The sequence below is a fragment of the Cherax quadricarinatus genome, chromosome 50, assembly GCF_038502225.1.
Source record: "Cherax quadricarinatus isolate ZL_2023a chromosome 50, ASM3850222v1, whole genome shotgun sequence".
Classification (NCBI taxonomy): Eukaryota; Metazoa; Arthropoda; class Malacostraca; order Decapoda; family Parastacidae; genus Cherax; species Cherax quadricarinatus.
The window spans coordinates 27,831,227-27,855,293 of record NC_091341.1 but is presented as its reverse complement, the minus strand read 5'-3'; the positions used below and the strand labels follow the sequence as shown (position 1 = coordinate 27,855,293).

General features: G+C 45.1%; 1 protein-coding gene across 4 annotated transcripts in view; it reads left to right on the top strand.

Annotated features, from left to right (window-relative positions):
* The window catches only part of MED14 (mediator complex subunit 14), a 532,798-nt gene that overhangs the window by 383,986 nt on the left and 124,745 nt on the right, over nucleotides 1-24,067 (top strand). For all 4 annotated transcript variants that reach the window (XM_070095607.1, XM_070095604.1, XM_070095606.1 and 1 more), the window contains one exon: nucleotides 22,320-22,511. In XM_070095607.1, the coding sequence (XP_069951708.1) occupies nucleotides 22,320-22,511 (192 nt within the window). The remainder of the gene's footprint in view (nucleotides 1-22,319; nucleotides 22,512-24,067) is intronic.

Below are 24,067 nucleotides of genomic sequence, written 5' to 3'. Positions count from 1 at the left end.
GGGGGTCCACTGTACAGTGGACCCCCGCATAACGATGGCATTGCATAGCGATTTTTCCGCATAACGATTACTTTTATCGCAAAATTTTTGCCCCGCATACCGATTAAAAACCCGCATACCGATTTTCGTCCGAGACGCGTCCAATGTGCCCTCACATGTGCCGGCCGTCCCATTGTTTACCAGCCAGCCTCCGCGGTAACATCCAAGCATACACTCGGAATATTTCGTATTATTACAGTGTTTTCGGTGGTGTTTCTGGAAAATAAGTGACCATGGGCCCCAAGAAAGCTTCTAGTGCCAACCCTGTGGTAAAAAGGGTGAGAATTAGTATGGAAATTAAGAAAGATTTTGAAGGGTTTGGGGCTAACCCTGAGAAGCCTATGCCAGTTGTGGAATCCATTGTGCCTACTTCAAAGATTAAGGAAATGTGTGCAGAGTGGTTTGAACTGCAAACCTTTATAGATGAAAATCACCCTGACACAGCTGTTGCAAGCCGTGCTTGTGACTATTTCAATGACAATGTTATGGCCCATTTTAGGAAAGTCTTGAAGAAACGGGAGGTACAGAGCTCTATGGACAGATTTGTTGTGCGACAGAGGTCCAGTGACTCTGAAGCTGGTCCTAGTGGCATTAAAAGAAGAAGGGAAGTAACCCCAGAAAAGGACTTGCTACCTCAAGTCCTAATGGAAGGGGATTCCCCTTCTAAACAGTAAGAAGATAATGCTCTCCCCTCCTCCCATCCCATCAATCATCACCAGATCTTCAATAAAAGTAAGTGTCATGTAATTGTGCATGCCTTTTTCAGTTTGTGTGTATTAAAATTAACATTTCATGTGGTAAAAAAAATTTTTTTTCATACTTTTGGGCGTCTTGCACGGATTAATTTTATTTCCATTATTTCTTATGGGGAAAATTAATTCGCATAACGATTATTTCGCATAACGATGAGCCCTCTTGCACGGATTAAAATCGTTAACCGGGGGTCCACTGTAGTTGTTTATATCTTACCCTAACTGCCTCCTCCGTTAGCTTATAAACCTTCACCTCTCTCATACTTGCTGCTTCCATTTTCCTTGTATCCCATCTACCTTTCACTCTCACTGTAGTTACACCTAAAAAGTGATCTGATATATCTGTGGTCCTGTATATACATGTACATCTTGAAGTCTCCCAACAGTCTTTTATCTACCAATACTTAGTCCAACAAACTACTGTCATTATGCCCTACATCATATCTTGTATACTTATTTATCCTCTTTTTCTTAAAATATTTTTGTTTTATTAACACATCGGCCGATTCCCACCAAGGCAGGGTGGCCCGAAAAAGAAAAACTTTCATCATCATTCACTCCATCACTGTCTTGCCAGAGGGGTGCTTTACACTACAGTTATAAAACTGCAACATTAACACCCCTCCTTCAGAGTGTAGACACTGTACTTCCCATCTCCAGGACTCAAGTCCAGCCTGCCGGTTTCCCTGAATCCCTTCATAAATGTTACTTTGCTCTCACTCCAACAGCACGTCAAGTATTAAAAGCCATTTGTCTCCATTCACTCCTATCAAATATGTTCATGCATGCTTGCTGGAAGTCCAAGCCCCTCACACACAAAACCTCCTTTACCCTCTCCCTCCTAACCTTCCTAGGCCGACCCCTACCCCGCCTTCCCTCCACTACAGATTTATGCACTCTTGAAGTCATTTTGTTTTGTTCCACTCTCTCTTCATGTCTGAAGCCCTTGCTCCCGGCATTTTAGTCACCTCTTACAACACGCATGGCTTATGGAGGAAGAATTCTGCTCCACTTCCCCATGGAGGTAAGAGGAAATAAACAAGAACAAGAACTAGTAAGAAAAATAGAAGAAAACCCAGAGAGGTGTGTATATACGTATATGCTTGTACATGTATGTGTGACCTAAGTGTAAGTAGAAGTAGCAAGACATACCTGAAACCTTGCATGTTTATGAGACAGAAAAATGGACACCAGCAATCCATGTAAAACAATTACAGGCTTTTGTTTTACACTCACTTGGCAGGACGGTAGTACCTCCCTGGGCGGTTGCTGTCTACCAACCTACTACTATAACTCAACAGACTTATTTCACTATAATTTTTGCACTCTCTTTTATCCCCTTTGCCTTTATACAAAGGAACTATGCATGCTTTCTGCCAATCCCTAGGTACCTTACCCTCTTCCATACATTTATTAAATAATGGCACCAACCACTCTGCCGCTATATCCCCTCCTGCTTTTAACATTTCTATCTTTATCCCATCAATCCCGGCTGCCTTACCCCCTTTCATTTTACCTACTGCCTCGCGAACTTCCCCCACACTCACAACTGGCTCTTCCTCACTCCTACAAGATGTTATTCCTCCTTGCCCTATACACGAAATCACAGCTTCCCTATCTTCATCAACATTTAACAATTCCTCAAAATATTCCCTCCATCTTCCCGATACCTCTAACTCTCCTCTCCTATTTTTAACTGTCAAATCCATTTGTTTCCTTGACCTCCTCAACTTATTAATCTCACTCCAAAACTTTTTCTTATTTTCAACAAAATTTGTTGATAACATCTCACCCACTCTCTCATTTGTTCTCTTTTTACATTGCTTCACCACTCTCTTAACCTCTCTTTTTCTCTTCATATACTCTTCCTTCCTTGTATCACTTCTACTTTGTAAACACCTCTCATATGCTAACTTTTTCTCCCTTACTACTCTCGTTACACCATCATTCCACCAATCGCTCTTCTTCCCTCCCACACCCACTTTCCTGTAACCACAGACTTCTGCTGAACACTCTAACACTACATTCTTAAACCTACCCCATACATCTTTGTCTCCATTGCCTATGCTCTCACTAGCCCATCTATCCTCCAATAGTTGTTTATATCTTACCCTAACAGCCTCCTCTTAAAGTTTAAACACCTTCACCTCTCTCTTACTTGCTGCTTCTATTTTCCTTGTATCCCATCTACCTTTTACTCTCACTGTAGCTGCAACTAGAAGGTGATCTGATATATCTGTGGTCCCTCTATAAGCATGTACATCCTGAAATCTACTCAACAGTCTTTTATCTACCAATACATAGTCCAACAAACTACTGTCATTACACCCTACTTCATATCTTGTATACTTATTTGTCCTCTTTTTTCTTAAAATACGTATTACTTATAACTAAACCCCTTTCTATACAAAGTTCAATCAAAGGGCTCCCATTATCATTTACACCTGGCACCCCAAACTTATCTACCACACCCTCTCTAAATGTTTCTCCTACTTTAGCATTTAGGTCTCCTACCACAGTTACTCTCTCACTTGGTTCAAAGATTCCTATACATTCTCTTAACATCCCCCAAAATCTTTCTCTCTCCTCTACACTCCTCTCTTCTCCAGGTGCATACACGCTTATTATGACCCACTTTTCACATCCGACCCTTATTTTAATCCACATAATCCCTGAATTTACACATTTATATTCCCTCTTCTCCCTCCGTAACTGGTCCTTCAACATTATTGCTACCCCTTCCTTAGCTCTAACTCTCTCAGCTACTCCTGACTTAATCCCATTGATTTCTCCCCACTGAAACTCGCCTACCCCCTTCAGCTTTGTTTTGCTTAGGGCCAGGACATCCAATTTCTTTTCATTCATAACATCAGCAATCATCTCTTTCTTATCATCTGCACTACATCCACACACATTGAGTCATCCCAGTTTTATAAAGTTTTTCTTCTTCTGATTTTTAGTAAAATGTGTACATAAGAAAGGGTTACTAACCCATTGCTCCCAGCATTTTAGTCGCCTCATACGACCGATAACCAAACCCCTTTCTATACTAAGTTCAGTCAAAGGGCTCCCATTATCATTTACACCTGGCACCCCAAACTTACCTACCACATCCTCTTTAAATGTTTCTCCTACTTTAGCATTTAGGTCCCCTACCACAATTACTCTCTTACTTGGTTCAAAAGTTCCTACACACTCACTTAACTTCTCCCAAAATCTCTCTCTCTATCTCCCTCTCCTCGTCACTCCTCTTCTCCAGGTGCATACACTTATTATGACCCACTTTTCACATCTGACCCTTATTTTAATCCACATGTGAAGGCTTACTCAGCCCTGTAACAACTTCAGACAGTATTACCAAGGCTGGCTCCTCCTCAGGAAAATTAATGAATAGAAAAAGAAATAATAACAGACAAACATAAACACTTTATTATATAGAAAATATAAAATATAAAACACTTAAATATGAAATATTAATCCTACATTAAAGAAAATGAAAAATGAAAAATATAAATGATAACTGAATTCAACGCTAATATATATAGGGGTGTCTGGTGTTGGTGACACTGCTTGTTGTTGAAATCGTAGCCGTTGCTGATGATGTGGGGGGGGGGGGGTCGCAGGTGTTGATGACAACCCACCGGCTCATTCTTCACAGAGTCTATCCATGAATACTCAGTCTAGATGATAGGAAAGCAGGTTTGTTCCACTGCAATGATGAGGAGTTATATCCTGCTACTTCATACAGGTGCACAGGTAATTAAATCCAAAAAGGGGAAGTCTCAGGACGTTAGTCCATCTCCATCAGTTCTGCTCGTTGATTGGCAGGTGACCCTCTCTGTCATCCAAGCTAGAAAGATAGACAGGTTACCCACTGCTTAAGAAATCACTCCATAATAAGTACAATACCTAAAAGATGTGGTGATTATTACAACAGTCAACTTAGAGCAAAACTGAAAGGACTAAGTTTATTATTGGTCAAAAGTGAAGCTTTCAACCAATAAATCCACTAGAATACAAGGCAGGAATGTACTTACAGTAGTGCTGGGAGCTGGGAGCTGTGAGTCTAGTGATTACTGTTTGGACCGGAGCCCCACACGTCATTTTTCGGGGGGGGGGGAGAAGGAGGGGGAAGGGATAGCGGGAGCTAGACTTACCCTACCTTAACAAGTAGCCGGCAATGAAACTATCACTTTCGGGGAGGGGGGAAAAAGGCGGGAATAGCGGGAGCTTGACTTACCCTACCTTAACAAGTAGCCGGCAATGAAACAATGTTACTATATACTCCATCGCTACTCCTATCTATTGAACTTTTCCCTCACACCTCATAATGCTTGAAGTTATACATTTATATTCCCTCTTCTCCTTCCATAACTGATCCTTCAACATTTATTGCTATCCCTTCCTTAGCTCTAACTCGCTCAGATACTCCTGACGTAATCCCATTTATTTCTCCCACTGAAACTCGCCTACCCCCTTCAACTTTGTTTCACTTAGAGCTAGGACATCCAACTTCTTATCATTCATAACATCAGCAATCATCTCTTTCTTATCATCTGCACTACATCCACGCACATTCAAGCATCCCAGTTTTATAAATATTTTCTTCTCTTTTTTAGTATTTTCTACAGGAGAAGGGAATACAGTGGACCCCCGCATACCGATGGCATCACATAACGATTAATCCGCATACCGCTTGCTTTAATCGCAAAAATTTTGCCTCGCATACCGCTTAAAAACCCGCTCTCTGATTTTCGTCCGAGACGCGTCCAATGTGCGCCCTCAGCCAGCCTCACATGTGCCGCCGGTGGCATTGTTTACCAGCCAGCCTCCGCGGTAACATCCAAGCATACAGTCGGAATATTTCGTATTATTACAGTGTTTTCGGTGCTTTTTCTGGAAAATAAGTGACCATGGGCCCCAAGAAAGCTTCTAGTGCCAACCCTACAGCAATAAGGGTGAGAATTCCAATAGAGATGAAGAAAGAGATCATTGATAAGTATGAAAGTGGAGTGCGTATCGCCGACCTGGTCAGGTTGTACAAGAAACCCCAATCAACCATCGCTACTATTGGTGGTACAGCTGCTGCTGCTGCACTGTCAGCTGCTGCTGCTGCTGTAGCATTGTCTGCTGCTGCTGTAGCATTGTCTTCTGCTGCTGTAGCATCGTCTGCTGCTGCTGTAGCATCGTCTGCTGCTGCTGTAGCATCGTCTGCTGCTGCTGCTGCTGTAGCATCGTCTGCTGCTGCTGTAGCACTGTTGTTGGTGTGGCTTATTGAGAATATACCAAGAAACAATTAACCCCAGAGGATTTGCCACCCAGGATAACCCAAATAAGTCAGTGTCATCGAAGACTGTCTAACTTATTTCCATTGGGGTCCTTAATCTTGTCTCCCAGGATGCAACCCACACCAGTCGACTAACACCCAGGTGAACAGGGAAAAATGCCTGGAACTAGTGCTCATATTGGTGAATTTAAAGCCAGCAAAGGTTGGTTTGAGAGATTTAAGAATCGTAGTGACATACACAGTGTGATAAGGCATGTTCTGGAAGAAAATACCAAACAGGACCTACAGTACTCAGGAGGAAAAGGCACTCCCAGGACACAGTGTCTCATCAGTCATTGCTGCATCTTCAATAAAGGTGTCATTTATTCTTCATTTAGTAGTCTAGTACATGCACAATATATACTGTGCATGTACTACTCTACTATTGTGCATGTATCCTTCTCTTTGTGTGTAGGAAAATGTATATTTCACGTGGTAAAAATTTTTTTTTCATACTTTTGGGTGTCTTGCACGGATTAATTTGATTTCCATTATTTCTTATGGGGAAAATTCATTCGCATACCGATTATTTCGCATACCAATGAGCCCTCTTGCACGGATTAAAATCGGTATGCGGGGGTCCACTGTACTAGCCCATTGCTCTTGGCATTTTAGTCACCTCATACGATATGCATGGCTTACGGGGGAAAGACTCTTTTCCACTTCCCCATGGAGAATAAGAGGAAATAAAGAAGAACAAGAACTACAGGTACCATCCGACTTACAAGCAAGCTTGGTTCCAACCGGCTGGTTGTAAGTCAAAATGGACATAAGTCGAACCTTACTTCTGAATATCAGTATCATATTATTGTATTGATTTTATTTTATTGTTTCATTTTGGTATTTCATTTTTTACTTTACTTTTTATGCTGTAAGTACTGTATTTTATTCTGTAACGTTTAGGAGAAACACTGTATACAACACAAACAGTTGTATAGTATTTCCCAGAACATTTGCATACAAAACATGGTCGTAAGTCGAGTGGTCGTATGTGGAGCAGGTCATGAGTTGGATAGTATGTATTAAGAAAAAAGAAGAAAAGCCTAGATGTGTGTTTGTATATACAGTGGAGCCTCAGTTTTTGTTTGCCCTGGTTTTTGTCGAATTCAGTTTTTGACGACTCTTTTCTTCAAAATTTTGTCATAGCTTTCGTTCATCACCTTGGTTTTTGTCTGTCCACTGTACTGAATATATCCGCCTGCCCGCACCAACACAAAGCATCTCACGGGTTCTGAGTCAGTCTGGCTTTGTTTCTCGTCGAGTGAGTAATGCCCTGCACGTTCATCCGAAACATTTCGTAATAATCCATTGTTTTTTTTGCTAGTTTATTGAGTGCGACTGTTAGATAAGCCACCATGGGGCTTTGGGGAAGTCCATGGGGTTGGATGTGAGTGGCCAAGATGTGGAAGAGTTGGTGGACGAGCACAGGGAAGAGCTAACCACTAAAGAGCTACAACACCTTCAACTGGAACAGCAACAGATTGAAGCTGAGGAAATTGCTTCAGAGGAGGAGGAAGAGAGAGGGGAGAATGTGCCTTATTCAGTGATTAACCCTTTCAGGGTCCGTGCCCTAGTTCTACGGCTTTGAGTTCTGGGTCCAAACTGTGGTTCTACACCATGAGCTCAGCTCACTCAGATAATCTGTGAGTGGTAAATTTGGGCCTAGATATGAGAGAATACGACTATGTGGTAAGTGTGCACCACATAAAACAATTCCTGCAACATACAGTGCATAATGAGAGAAAAAACTGAGACCGTAATTTTGGGTTAAAACTTAAAACAGCGACTTTGTGGTGTTTTTTCGTATGTTTTTTATAGTTGTATTTGCGATTTCTTGGTCTCATTTGATAGAATGGAAGGTATATTACAGAAAAAGAGATGATTTTGATTGGTTTTAGTACTGAAAATGGCTTGAAACCGAGCTCAAATTAGAGGAAATGTTAAATTTTTGCCCATGTTCAAGAGTATACGAATCACATCACTCGTCCAATACATGTCAGCCGATGGGTCTTATGTGCGTTCACAAATGCGCTGATATTATTTATACAATTATTACAATATTGCATAACAGTAAATCTTCCATTTTTTTTATTGAATAAAAATTCATTATGTTAATAAAAATAAAAATGTAATTCATTTGTAAAGCTTGAAAATGCAACTAATGAACAGAGAAAATGTTAGTTTAGTGCCAGGAATGCCTGCATTGTTTATTCTGGACCCTATTTTGAAATTGGAATACGTATTTTGAACTTAGAGATAAATTGGCCAAATTACCAATTTCTGATCACTTTATTAGGTAGTTGAAACAGTTGACTTGGTGATTTCTTGTGCTCATTCGATAAAATAGAAGTAATTGGCAAAATCGCCAATGCGTAAATATCGCTGAGGTATCAGAATACGTGAGAGCATAATTTCGTCAGTTTTCCATCAAATTTTGTACTTTTTGTTTTATTATCTTCAGAAAAAGATTCTCTACCATTTCATAAGAAAAAATAACAAATGTGGACACGTCTCAGATTTTGGGTCTGGACCCTGAAAGGGTTAAGGACGAGTGTGCAAAGTGGAATGAGTTGCAAAGTTTTGTGGAGAAATATCACCCTAACAAAGCTGTTATTGCTGTTCTTACTGTTGAACAGCGGTTTAGTGCCGATGAAGGTAGCGTAGGTAGCAATGATACGGCCGTGGACTAGATTGGCTTTAATCGGGTAGGAGTGAGTACACAACGGGCAGTGTGAGGGAGTGACCGCAAGCCAGTCCGTGGAGGGGGCACCTGTGACTATCACGTCGGTCGGTCGAGGAGTGAGAGTGGGTGGTCTGTGCTTCCCACCGACCTAGGTAGGCCTACAGAGGGCAGCACTGAATGCCGCGAAATATGAACTAGTCAGAGCAGACGGCTAGGCTGTGTGCTCTGACAGTACAGGCTGTCTACATTTGCTCGGCCACGCACCTCGCGCGACAATACTGGTGGGCCCATAGGTATAAAGGAATTACACTAGCTACCCCGGAGAGGGACTGGCTTTCGCTCACTAGTAAATAAAAAATGGACAAAAAAAATGCGACAGGCAAAAAAAAACTCTCCCATCCAGGGGAAGAGAAAACTGGTTTGCCCGCGCTGTTTCATCGAGTAGAGAGCCCGGAGACGTCAGCACTGGAACTAAAATCTTCTATATACAGGTTGTCCGCAGGGCTGAACATCAGTTGACCACTCGTCTACTAACGTTGTTGCACGCTCACATCTGCAAACAATGACTGACAGTAGCATTTCCTAAGGTGTGACATGTAACTCAGAGGGCAGCACTGCCCTGACCGTAATACAGGCTTTTTTCTTTTGTTATAAAACACTGGTGCACATATGTACAATAATACTATATCCATGGAATTCATTACACTCTGGGTACCCTTCTAAAAGTATTTACATAATTACATGATGTTGTCCACCCTGACTCTATTATCGACTAGCTATACAATGTGTGGGCATTTATACCCATTTCTGCAAGCAAACAATTAGCATAACTAGCGTAGGAGTCAGACAAGTCAGTAGGTACGTCAATGTCACAGAAATGTACTGTTGTCCTGGGTCGCAGGCCATAAGTATGGAGCCTTACTGGGCCGTCTTCCGTACCAGTAGTAGTGGGAGAAGGGATAGACGGTTTGTCCCTAACATTAGTCTGATCGTGGCGTTGCAACGCACGCGCCTCCAGCTCTGCTTCGGCCTGCATATGGTCCACATACTTCATGTGATCAAGGTGGGCTTCCTTGATAGTTCCCGTAGCAATCTCCCTCACCTCAAACTTATTGCCACGGAGCTGTCGTAGGACACGGTAAGGACCCACAAACTTTGGGACAAGTTTGTGCATACCTGGGGTCTGCACTGGGTTGAGCAACATAACTTTGCAACCTGGTTCCACTTTGCTTTCCTTGGCGCGGGCATTGCGCTCAGACGTGAACCTATCAGTAGCTTTCATAAGATTCTCTCGTACCCGCTGGAAGACAAGCTGCGTTGTCCTCATCTTTACTACACTGGGGTTATCAGTATCGTAAGTAGGTCTAGGTGGAGTAAACAGAATTTCATATGGTAAGCGCTTGTCATAGCCATACAAAGCAAAATGAGGTGTCTCACCGATCGAGCTGTTGAGGGAGGAATTTAATGTACACTGAACATCTGGGATAACCTCATCCCATGTAGTACAACTTGGGTTAACGGTTACTCTGAGCACCTCCAGGACTTTGCGATTTGTACGTTCAGCAAGACCATTACTCGCAGGGTGGCGTGGAGCTACTGGCGCTTGATGAATGTTGAATCTGGAGCAAAGATCCTGCATTATGCCATTTATAAACTCAGACCCATTGTCTGACAGAAGGACACGTGGGCAAGTATGACGAAGAACAACATGCTCACGGAAAGCACTAGCGACCGTTTCCGCGGTTTTATCCGGGATGGGTACTAATTCACTGTACCGCGTCAAGTTATCTACCATTACAAGCAGGTGCTTATTTCCCTTCTCCGAGGTCGAGAAGTTCGTCAACAGGTCGACAGAAGTTCTCTCCCAGGGCTCCTTTGTAATGGGATACTTTAGAATGGGGTTAGGACCTGTAATGGTACCCTTGTGCTGTAGGCAGACAACACACTGGTGTACATGCTTGGCAATGTCCGATGCCATCTTAGGCCAGAAATATTTCATTGGTGCCTGTTTGATACTGCGGTCCTTCCCGGGGTGCGCTACACCTGGGACATTGTGGATCAACCTAAGAGTAGCTGGTATCATGGACTCTGGTATCACCAGTTGGTATACGGTTCTGCCGGGGTCCACCAGCTGTGCAACACGGCACAGTACTCCTTGGTTGACCACTAAATCCTTCAGTGGAACGGGAGACTTGACCTGTAAGTCAACGTCCTCCTTGGTCAGGAAACGAAGGACTGGAGACCACACAGGGTCCTGTCGTTGGGCTCTCTCGAGATCCTCAACAGAGAACGAATTGCCGACACTCACGAATGCTATATGTCTCGACAGGGCATCAGCTACAACATTTTGCTTACCTGGGACATAGCAAATTTCAGGGTTGTAGTCATTGAACGTGAGCGACCACCGAGCATGCTTTCCCAAGAGGTTCTTATTCGCAAAAAGGGCCAATAAGGGTAAATGATCTGTATAAATCTTGATAGGATAATGATAGATGATATCCCGAAAATGACTCAGGGCCCATACAATGGCTAAAGCTTCTAGCTCTGTCACTGAATAATTGACTTCCGCTTTAGTAAGAACACGGCTAGCATAGGCAATAGGCTGTTGCTTACCATTAGATTCCTGTGACAAGACTGCACCGATGCCAACTTTGCTGGCATCAGTCGTCAAGGTAGCCTTGGTGAAATCAGGGAATCTAAGGGTTGGGGCTGATGTTAACTTGTTCTTAAGAATGACAAAAGCTCGTTCCTGATCACACGTCCACTCAAAAGGGGCATCCTTCTTGAGTAAGCGTGTCAGGGGTGCAGCAATGGTGGAGAAACCTGCGATAAAGGTGCGGTAGAAACCTGCCAGGCCTATGAAGGACCGGACTGCATCCGCCGTCATGGGTCTGGGGAATTTCTGCACGGCCGAGATTTTAGACTCGTCCGTCTTTATGCCATTCTGAGTTACTACGTGACCCAGAAATTTTATTTCCTTCCGGAGGAAATGACATTTGGAGAGCTTTACCTTAAGATTTGCCTGAGCTAGCCTGTCCAATACCCTGTCAAGTTTCTCAAGATGTGATGGGACATCTTGCGACATGACTATGAGATCATCCAGGTAGACCATGAGCGTGCCACCTAGGAGGGTACGGAAAATTGTCGTCATCAAACGACTAAACGTGATTGGGCTTCCGCGCAAGCCGAAGGGCATCCTCCTGAACTGGTAATGACCAGTTGGCGTAGAGAAAGCTGTCAACTCTCTGCTCTCATCATCGAGGGGGATCTGCCAGAACCCTTGAAGAAGATCAAGAGTTGAAAAGACCTTCTTATCGCCGATGTTCTGCAACAGGTCGTTCAGAACTGGCAATGGAAAGCGGTCTGGGATGGTACATGCATTCAGTTTCCTGTAATCGATAACAGGGCGCCAGGTTCCGTCTTTCTTGGGAACCAGAATAAGGGGAGCATTCCACGGGGAAGTGGACTCCTCAATAACTCCATCACGGAGCATCCGTGTAATGAGTTCTTCGGCGAAGACTCTTTGCGCATGTGGCAGGCGATACGCAGGTACATAAATGGGTTTAGTACCTTTGTCAAGTGGAATACGGTGAGAGATCAGTGGGGTCAAACCCATCGACTCACCATCTAGTGCAACTGCAGAACGTGCACGATTGAGAACCTGGAGAAGTTTTGGGACCTCTTCAGGATAGTCTGTCAAAGCTAGATCATCTTCCTGCACTGGCCGGGTGTTGGAAGAGTCAGCAGCAGACTCGCCTGGGAGAACTGCACTCACAAGGAAGTCAGCTGGGGCTTCACCCTCCACTCTCACCGGGAGAGGGAATCTGACAAGATCGACAAGTGAGGTATTCTTCCGCAGGGGAAATTCTCGACTATGCATGTTGACAACAAGGACTTGCAACTTACCATGTTGCACTGTGTGCAAGGATGGTTCAAGGAAGAGGCCCTTGACTCGGCATGTGTTGCTGTCAACCAGCACATGGTCTCCTTCAAAAGCTCTGCTCACGTACACCGTAACAGGAGTGAGCGAGTTAGCTGACAAAGTGACGTCATACTTTGTACAAGCAGTAACTCTGCTCGCTGATGCCATGACACGAGTCAGACAGTCGCCTGCCGACAGGGATACTGCGGCTTGACAACTGCTGGTCTCTACAACAGCGTCAGAGTTAGAGTGAAGGTTAGACTGGGCGTCCCCAGACTGGGTTTCACTGGTAACTACGCGCTGATGGCCAGGAGGTGATGGGCAACGAGCTCTACTACGAGGTCGATCAGGACAAGAGACCGACCCCGGGGAGAATGTGCTATGGAAACCTCCGGTTTCCAACGATTCTAGGCACTGTGCATACTCTGAGACAGAGTAGCACGTAGTGGATCCTAAGCGCACGCCCCAGAAGGGCACATCCACTCCGTTGAATTCCGCTTTCCACTCAGCCGGATCTAAACGGATCCTAAGATCTGCCATGGTTTTGAACCCTATGAGCAGGTCACCATGGAAAACAATACCATCTACGACTAAGAATTTTGCGGACAGCTTGTGACCCTGGACCACAAATTCTAGCGTTGTGCGACCGCGAACCGTCAGCGGTTTACCTGAGACTCCTCTCAAGGTCTGAATGGCAGACGGCTCTGTCAACATGGCCGCGTGAAGGCCAATGTCTCGGAAAAAAGTGGAGCGGACAATGTTAACCACCGAACCTGTATCTAGGAAAAGCTGAACAGGCTTATTGTGGACAGTGGACTCGATGAGCGGTCCACATGGGTTGTCATACCGAACATGAAGGCATGACAGGCCGACGAGATCCCCGGAGTCACAGCTGCTCGAGGCTCGACACTTGTTGACGAGGCTCGACCTGGAAGGTACGGTACGAGTCTCGGCAACAACGTCAAGACACTCGGTTTCCTCACTGTCGGCAAGCGTATCACTGCCCAGGGTGGCGAATGCATTGCGGACAGGGACGGAATACAGCGACTCCGACAGGGTTACTATGTCTTTCGCTGGTTTTGCGGACGCGCCTCTTCCCCCGAACTAGTGGAAGGGCTTCTACGAGCACGTGCATTGCGCGACGACTGCTTGCTCCACTCAGCTGACAGTATACTTCGCAGCTTGTTACACTCATGGGAGGTATGACTGGAAGTATTGTGGTAAACACAGACTCCCTCGCGAAGCTGAGCATGGGGACGGTGACGGTTACCTTGATACTGAGCATGGGGACGGTTATGGTTACTGGGATACTGAGCATGGGGACTGTTATGGTTACTTTGCGGGGACTTAGGTTTGTAACACTCCGATCGGTAGTGCCCTCGTTTGCCACAGTTGAAACAAGTCACTACACGCTTAGCGGGTGAGGTTGGGGGTGGTGTCTGCTGGCGACGTTTCGCCCTGGTCCAGGAAGTCGATGACTGCCTTTTTGTATGGGACCGACTGTTGTTACTGTGGTCAATACTTTTACTTAGGCGCGAGTTAGTGGGACTGGGGTTAGAAACTTTGTGGGCTGGTTGTCTGACAGCAGCAGCAAAAGTGACTTCCGGCTGCGACCGCGGGGTCACTGTGGACGGCACCGGAAGGATGGGTAGGGGATCATCCGCAAAGCGGCAAACCTTGCCTTGCTCGGAAGGCAGCTTGAGCGAGTCGATGGCATCATATGCACCCAGGACGTCGTGCTGAGGGCCGAGTCCTAGCGCATCAATGGCAGCCCAGAGGTTAGGGGCGGCATCCCTCCGCATGATGCCGACAGCCAGCATGGGGATGATGTCTTTAGCAGCAATACGGCCATCACCATCCACCCACTTAGTGGAGGTGATGGCATCAGTAAAGTCCGTGGCGGCTTGCTCGAACCGGCAAACGCAAGCCAGGGGGCTTTCGTGCCGGTATTGACATTCGGCCAAGACGCTGGTAACGATGTCAATGTAATGGCGTTGGCGACTACGCCGAAAATAACGCCTAAATTCCTCCTTAAGTTCACCCCAAGACTGAATCTTACAAACGCGCTTGAGCTGCACAAAGGCACCTATATCACCCTGGGTGAGATCCACTGCTGCAACAGCAGCACGAATGTACTGTGTATCCGTTGGACTATCAAATAGAGCCTGAACAGTCGTCTCGACTGACTGCAGCCATGGCTCTAAACTATTTGCACGACCGTCAAAAATAAGGGTCAGGTATGGACGATGAGCCGGCCCACTGGTGGTCGAGGCTTGAGCCACAAGTTGGCCAACTGTCGCTGGGGCTTCGATGCCCTGCCGCGTGTTCACGCTGGCTGAGGCACCATTGCTGGCACCAGCAGAATCTGGACTAACGGTATGGCCACTGCGTGTCTTAGTCATGACGTCAATTGTTCAAATGCAATTAGGTCACGAAGAGGGTAAACAGGTCAGAGCAAGAAATGGTATGCACTGGCTACAATTCAAAACAGAGTCAAAGAGAACTCAGCACCACAGTACTAGGTAAACTGCTTAGTGATAGAAATAATTTGAGCAAAACAACAATAAAAAGGGAAATAGTGATACACTCTGAACACAAAATAAGAGGTGTATGCAAGTGAATGTACTACAGGGAAGTGCACAAAATGAAGCTAAGGATAGTCAATAATTTCACCAGGAATCTGGCAACAAAATTTATGAAAAGGAGTTGAATTGTAAACACTGGTAGCAAAAATTGCACAAAATTAAAATAAATCAGGTACTACACAACACTAAACTGTGCTGCAAGCACAGTTTAAAAAGATTGTGGGTGCTAGCAGTTGCAAATTGAAACGCAAAAAAAAAAGGGTAATTCACTTGCACAAGGGAAGTTGGCACAGAAAAGATATCAGAGTATGGAATAGTGCCAAAAATCACAGAAAAAAAAAATACACTGTATCCAGAATTGCTATATTGCACACAAAATAAAATTAATAAAAATGCAAATTATTAAATTCAAGAATATGGCAAAGGTTAACTGGTGTTAGCAGGGTGTACACTGGCAAAAAGAAAAAATTTGCACAATCTCAAGGTCAAAATTAATTAACTTCACAAGGAATTTTGGTAATTAATGGTAAATAAGCAGGTTCCCAAAAATACACTCAATGACTTGGGTATACAAAATAGCAAAATGCAATGCACATAGGTGAATATTCACTGATAAAACATAGAATATATGTAGAGCAAATAAATAGGGAAACAGAAGAAAAGTTTAATGGGCTAGGCACAGATTGTATCACTGCAGGTAGAATAAACTAATACTTAAGTACTTGAAGATTACACTTATTAAAAGAAAAAAACACTAACAAACAAAGCAGTGCAGGGTTGTCAACAATCTGTGGCTAACTTGCAGGTGCAACTAACAAAATAACAGCACACAGGGATTACATGAAGACTGTATGTGAGAGGTAAATTGTATAAATGGTTAACACTGAACAATTTAAATCAATAACTGAGGTGCAAGAAGCAGAATAAAATACTGGAATTTAAAATGTAGGAGTGCAAAAATAAATTTACAAAAATTTAAGAAGCTGTAGGTAAGTGGCAAAAATGTGCACTGATGACACTGAACAATTTACTGAAGTATGGCTTCAGTAACTAACTGTATTGGTGCAGGACAGTTAAATAATGTCACAGAATATTAGGAAATGCTAGGTAAGTCACTGTTTACTTAACTTTGAGTGCAGATGGACGAAGGTACTGGGTACTGCAGGTCCTGAAACTTTCGGTGATGCTCTAGTAACACTACACGCCTCGTAGCATTTGTATACTGCTATGGGGCTTCAATGTCGTAGAAAAAAAATTATCAGAATGGACTTGGGAAGAACAGGAAGGACCGGGGTAACTCTGTGGAGGTATAAGATATTAGAAGACGTGGATACCCGGCGTGACCACAGCTGTGTGTTGGTTGTTTACACTGGCAAGCGTGTCTGGGCGCGCTGACTGACTGCGGCTTCAGCACACGGAGAACAAAACATTTACTGCACTACTCGAACGTGCTAAAAACAAGCTTAAGTGAAACTTTGAACTGGGACGAGTAAGTTTTACTGTAACAAATCACTGGGGAAAACAGAACTGGTGATAACTGGGAATAAAACAGCAAGGGAAAGGGAAAAAAAAAATTAAACTGGGCAACACAAAAAAAAAACTGCACTGGCTGGAGATACGTAGACGCTGAGTAGTTGTAGACACTATGATGAGTCACGAGCTGCTGTAGACGCTGAACTTTGCTGGCTTAGGGGCTAAGCCAACTGGGTTCCCACGTGGTTAAGCCAGGTAGAACTTCTTGGAGGAAACTGGGAAGAACACAACACACATGGATGGCGAGACGGACGTCGTTGCGTAGCAGAGAAGGCTGGTGTGTTTACACGCTGATTAGGGTATAAACCAACCCCAGAGCTGCCTCGTGGTCACTCGTGGAGCCACACGAAGCCAACACACTAAACGACCTCACCTCTACTTCTTGTAGCTGAGAAGGGCGTAGGGACGCTGTAGGAGGCAGGAGAATGGTGCTGGAGAGTGTTGAAGGGCTGTAGAGAGGGTGATGAGGTGAACACGTGACTGCTAAGGCTGGAGATGACGCCGTGACGCCTATGTCCAGATTTTGTGGGAAAAATCTAGGACGAAGATCTATCTCGGGTCCCGTCAAGACGCTGGGAGTAACAGATAACTCTTTAGGCCAGCAGGTGCGTTGGATGACGACGGATGATGTTGACTGGCGTCGACCGATGGTGTTGACCCCTCCACCCTGAAGAGGCTCACAATGCCGCTGACTCCGCTGTCACCACTGTTATTGCTGTTCTTACTGTTGAACAGCGGTTTAGTGCCGATGAAGGTAGCGTAGGTAGCAATGATACGGCCGTGGACTAGATTGGCTTTAATCGGGTAGGAGTGAGTACACAATGGGCAGTGTGAGGGAGTGACCGCAAGCCAGTCCGTGGAGGGGGCACCTGTGACTATCACGTCGGTCGGTCGAGGAGTGAGAGTGGGTGGTCTGTGCTTCCCACCGACCTAGGTAGGCCTACAGAGGGCAGCACTGAATGCCGCGAAATATGAACTAGTCAGAGCAGACGGCTAGGCTGTGTGCTCTGACAGTACAGGCTGTCTACAAAGCTGTTGCAAGCCACGTCTGCAACATGTTCAATGACAATGCCTTGTCCCATTTTAGGCAAATCTAGATTTTTTGTGTGACTGGGGTCCAGTGCCAGTAAAAGACAAAGTAGGAAAGTAACCCCGGATAGGGACTTGATACCTGAAGTCCTTATGGAGGGGATTCCCCTTCCAACCAACAACCTCTCCTCCTCCCTCTTTCCTCCTCCCTCTTCCCTCCTCCCTCTTCCCTCCTCCCTCCTCACATCTTCCATACACCAACAAGAGTCTTCAATAAAGGTGAAAGTGATATTAAATGTTCATTTATCCATTTCATTAGTTCTTTATATTTATTTCTCATTGTTTTCTGTATGTAAAACTATAGTTATTCTCTATAAAATGTATTTTTTGTTAATACTTTTGGGTGTCTGGAATGGATTAATTGGATTTACATTATTTTTTAAGGGAAATATTGCTTCAGTTTTCGTCGAATTTGGTTTTCGTCACACTTTCTGGAACGAATTAATGCCAAAAACCAAAGTTCCACTGTATGTGCATGTGCATGCCTGTGTAGTGTGACCTAAGTGTAAGTAGAAGTAGCAAGATATTCCTGTCATCCAGCATGTTTATAAGACAGAAAAAAGAACACGACCAATCCTACCTTCATGTAAAACAGTTAGAGGGTTCTGTTTCACACTCACTTGGTAGGATGGTACTACCTCCCTGGGTGGTTACTGTCTACCTGCCTACTACCACAGGATGGTAGTACCTCCCTGGGTGGTTACTGTCTACCTACCTACTACCACAGGATGGTAGTACCTCCCTGGGTGGTTACTGTCTACCTGCCTACTACCACAGGATGGTAGTACCTCCCTGGGTGGTTACTGTCTACCTACCTACTACCACAGGATGGTAGTACCTCCCTGGGTGGTTACTGTCTACCTGCCTACTACCACAGGATGGTAGTACCTCCCTGGGTGGTTACTGTCTACCTACCTACTACCACAGGATGGTAGTACCTCCCTGGGTGGTTACTGTCTACCTGCCTACTACCACAGGATTGTAGTACCTCCCTGGGTGGTTACTGTCTACCTACCTACTACCACAGGATGGTAGTACCTCCCTGGGTGGTTACTTTCTACCTACCTACTACCACAGGATGGTAGTACCTCCCTGGGTGGTTACTGTCTACCTGCCTACTACCACAGGATGGTAGTACCTCCCTGGGTGGTTACTGTCTACCTACCTACTACCACAGGATGGTAGTACCTCCCTGGGTGGTTACTGTCTACCTACCTACTACCACAGGATGGTAGTACCTCCCTGGGTGGTTACTGTCTACCTACCTACTACCACAGGATGGTAGTACCTCCCTGGGTGGTTACTGTCTACCTACCTCCTACCACAAGATGGTAGTACCTCCCTGGGTGGTTACTGTCTACCTGCCTACTACCACAGGATGGTACTACCTCCCTGGGTGGTTGCTGTCTACCTACCTACTACCACAGGATGGTAGTACCTCCCTGGGTGGTTACTGTCTACCTACCTACTACCACAGGATGGTAGTACCTCCCTGGGTGGTTACTGTCTACCTGCCTACTACCACAGGATGGTAGTACCTCCCTGGGTGGTTACTGTCTACCTACCTACTACCACAGGATGGTAGTACCTCCCTGGGTGGTTACTGTCTACCTGCCTACTACCACAGGATGGTAGTACCTCCCTGGGTGGTTACTGTCTACCTACCTACTACCACAGGATGGTAGTACCTCCCTGGGTGGTTACTGTCTACCTGCCTACTACCACAGGATGGTAGTACCTCCCTGGGTGGTTACTGTCTACCTGCCTACTACCACAGGATGGTACTACCTCCCTGGGTGGTTACTGTCTACCTACCTACTACCACAGGATGGTAGTACCTCCCTGGGTGGTTACTGTCTACCTACCTACTACCACAGGATGGTAGTACCTCCCTGGGTGGTTACTGTCTACCTACCTCCTACCACAGGATGGTAGTACCTCCCTGGGTGGTTACTGTCTACCTGCCTACTACCACAGGATGGTACTACCTCCCTGGGTGGTTACTGTCTACCTACCTACTACCACAGGATGGTAGTACCTCCCTGGGTGGTTACTGTCTACCTACCTCCTACCACAGGATGGTAGTACCTCCCTGGGTGGTTACTGTCTACCTGCCTACTACCACAGGATGGTACTACCTCCCTGGGTGGTTACTGTCTACCTGCCTACTACCACAGGATGGTAGTACCTCCCTGGGTGGTTACTGTCCACCTACCTACTACCACAGGATGGTAGTACCTCCCTGGGTGGTTACTGTCTACCTAACTACCACAGGATGGTAGTACCTCCCTGGGTGGTTACTGTCTACCTACCTACTACCACAGGATGGTAGTACCTCCCTGGGTGGTTGCTGTCTACCTACCTACTACCACAGGATGGTAGTACCTCCCTGGGTGGTTACTGTCTACCTACCTACTACCACAGGATGGTAGTACCACCCTGGGTGGTTACTGTCTACCTACCTACTACCACAGGATGGTAGTACCTCCCTGGGTGGTTGCTGTCTACCTACCTACTACCACAGGATGGTAGTACCTCCCTGGGTGGTTACTGTCTACCTGCCTACTACCACAGGATGGTACTACCTCCCTGGGTGGTTACTGTCTACCTACCTACTACCACAGGATGGTAGTACCTCCCTGGGTGGTTACTGTCTACCTACCTACTACCACAGGATGGTAGTACCTCCCTGGGTGGTTGCTGTCTACCTACCTACTACCACAGGATGGTAGTACCTCCCTGGGTGGCTACTGTCTACCTACCTACTACCACAGGATGGTAGTACCTCCCTGGGTGGTTACTGTCTACCTACCTACTACCACAGGATGGTAGTACCTCCCTGGGTGGTTGCTGTCTACCTACCTACTACCACAGGATGGTAGTACCTCCCTGGGTGGTTACTGTCTACCTGCCTACTACCACAGGATGGTACTACCTCCCTGGGTGGTTACTGTCTACCTACCTACTACCACAGGATGGTAGTACCTCCCTGGGTGGTTACTGTCTACCTACCTACTACCACAGGATGGTAGTACCTCCCTGGGTGGTTACTGTCTACCTACCTACTACCACAGGATGGTAGTACCTCCCTGGGTGGTTACTGTCTACCTACCTACTACCACAGGATGGTAGTACCTCCCTGGGTGGTTACTGTCTACCTACCTACTACCACAGGATGGTAGTACCTCCCTGGGTGGTTACTGTCTACCTACCTACTACCACAGGATGGTAGTACCTCCCTGGGTGGTTGCTGTCTACCTACCTACTACCACAGGATGGTAGTACCTCCCTGGGTGGTTACTGTCTACCTACCTAGTACCACAGGATGGTAGTACCTCCCTGGGTGGTTACTGTCTACCTACCTACTACCACAGGATGGTAGTACCTCCCTGGGTGGTTGCTGTCTACCTACCTACTACCACAGGATGGTAGTACCTCCCTGGGTGGTTACTGTCTACCTACCTACTACCACAGGATGGTAGTACCTCCCTGGGTGGTTACTGTCTACCTACCTCCTACCACAGGATGGTAGTACCTCCCTGGGTGGTTACTGTCTACCTGCCTACTACCACAGGATGGTAGTACCTCCCTGGGTGGTTACTGTCTACCTACCTACTACCACAGGATGGTAGTACCTCCCTGGGTGGTTGCTGTCTACCTACCTACTACCACAGGATGGTAGTACCTCCCTGGGTGGTTACTGTCTACCTACCTACTACCACAGGATGGTAGTACCTCCCTGGGTGGTTACTGTCTACCTACCTACTACCACAGGATGGTAGTACCTCCCTGGGTGGTTACTGTCTACCTACCTACTACCACAGGATGGTAGTACCTCCCTGGGTGGTTACTGTCTACCTACCTACTACCACAGGATGGTAGTACCTCCCTGGGTGGTTACTGTCTACCTGCCTACTACCACAGGATGGTAGTACCTCCCTGGGTGGTTGCTGTCTACCTACCTACTACCACAGGATGGTAGTACCTCCCTGGGTGGTTACTGTCTACCTACCTACTACCACAGGATGGTAGTACCTCCCTGGGTGGTTACTGTCTACCTACCTACTACCACAGGATGGTAGTACCTCCCTGGGTGGTTACTGTCTACCTGCCTACTACCACAGGATGGTAGTACCTCCCTGGGTGGTTACTGTCTACCTACCTACTACCTACCTTAATCATTATAATTATGTATGTATAACAGCTACAAAGTGATAATTCCTGCAAGAGGAAGCATCATTAGGATTGAATGTACTACAGCTGAAATTTAGTCTTCATTAAGTTGATCTCACTCATACATTCATGAATGAATGAGATAAAATGTCCTAAGTCATAGATGAAAATAATTGATAGGGAGCTATTAATTTGTATTGTTATTTGATGTTAACAGAAGCATCAGCCAATTAAGAACTTCACAGTGCTACCCCAGTCTCCTACACGAGTCAGCATTATTTACCGCAATGTCTACTGCCTCAATGTTGACCTCCTTCCCAATGGACTGGTTGCTGTCAGAGATGGTGCCTACAGCAGCTTTGAGACTTCCAAGTTGATTGAAGACTTTATCCAGATACAGGGACTTAAGGCAAGTGCTACAGCTGTGTTGTCATCATACATTAACTTTATAATAATATTACAATGTTTTTTCTTGCATGTTTCACTCTTGACATTCTTAAACTTCCACATTTTTTGCTATAGGAAAATTCCACACACAGTTGCATAGGGCCCAAAAACCAATTTTAAAACTGAGAAGCAGGGATAGGAGATGAGTCTTGACTCATGCAAAAACAACTTGACTAATGTGAAAATGCTGGAAGTAGTTGCAAGACGAAAGTGGGTAAAACATTTTTCGAAACAAGGTAGTTGGTGTGCTGAGACACCTGTGGTAAGAAATATGTTTATTCATGAAGGCAAAAGGGAAAATGTACTAGTGTATAGTGGTGCCAGCACTTGTGTGAGAGTGTGAGGCATGTTCAATTAATATTGTTTCAAGGAAGCAGTGGAGATGTCATGTTTGAGAAGAATGTGTAGTGCGAAAATTATGCAGGAAACTCAGAGCAAATGCATGTAATAGGAGGTAGGTAACTGAAAACAGTGGAGTTTTTACCAGGATAGTAAAAGCAGGACATGGACAGGGATGTGTGATGTCACCATGGTTGTTCAGTATATTTATAGATGGGGTTGTAAGAGAAGTGAATGCTCGGGTGTTGGCAAGAGGCATGGGATTAAAAGATAAAGAATCTAACATGAAGTGGGATTTGTCACAGTTGCTTTTTGCTGATGACACTTTTCTTTTGGGTGATTCTGAAGAGAAGTTGCAGAAATTAGTGAATGAGTTTGGTAGGGCATGTAAAAGAAGGAAATTAAAAATGAACATAGGAAAGTAAGGTGGTGATAAAAAAAAAAAGTAATGAAAGATTGGATATTATATTGTAGGGAGGGCTTATGGAGGAAGTGAATGTATTCAGATATTTGAGAGTGAACTTGTCAGCAGATGGGTCTATGAAAGATGAAGCAAATCATGAGGGGGAAAAAGGTGAGTTGGGCACTGAGGAGTCTGTGGAGACAAAGAACATAATCTCTGGAAGCAAAGAGGGAAATGTATGAGAGTACAGTGGAACCTCTGCTTACGAGTACTTCACCATACGAGTTTTTCAGGATATGAGTAGTCGCTCGGTCGAGTTTTTGTTTCTGGATACAAGCAAAAATTCAACTTTTTTTTATACCTCCAGATCTTACAAAAATAAAAGTGAATATATAATTGTAGTTCATTGTTGTGATGTATTATGTTGTTTTTACTGCTTAAGATTACAAATGTAACAGAAATAATAGTATTTCTTACCTTAAATTGTGGGTGCTGGTGTTTGTGGATGTTTGTGAAGAGAGAGGAGAGTTACGTTGTGGTCCTACTGGGCTGAGGTGGATGATAGAGGTTCTGGTACTGAAGTTGATGGTTGTACTGGAGTGTGCATAAATTATGTAATGGATTTCTGTTCTATTTTACCCTGCAGTACATTATTCAACTGACGGTAAGGCATCAGCTGCTCTAGACACCATTTCAGGGTCCTCTTCAGTGAAAAAGTCTAACTTTAAGTCATTCAGTAAGTCAGTCAAGTCATTCAGTCAGTCAAGTCAGTTAAG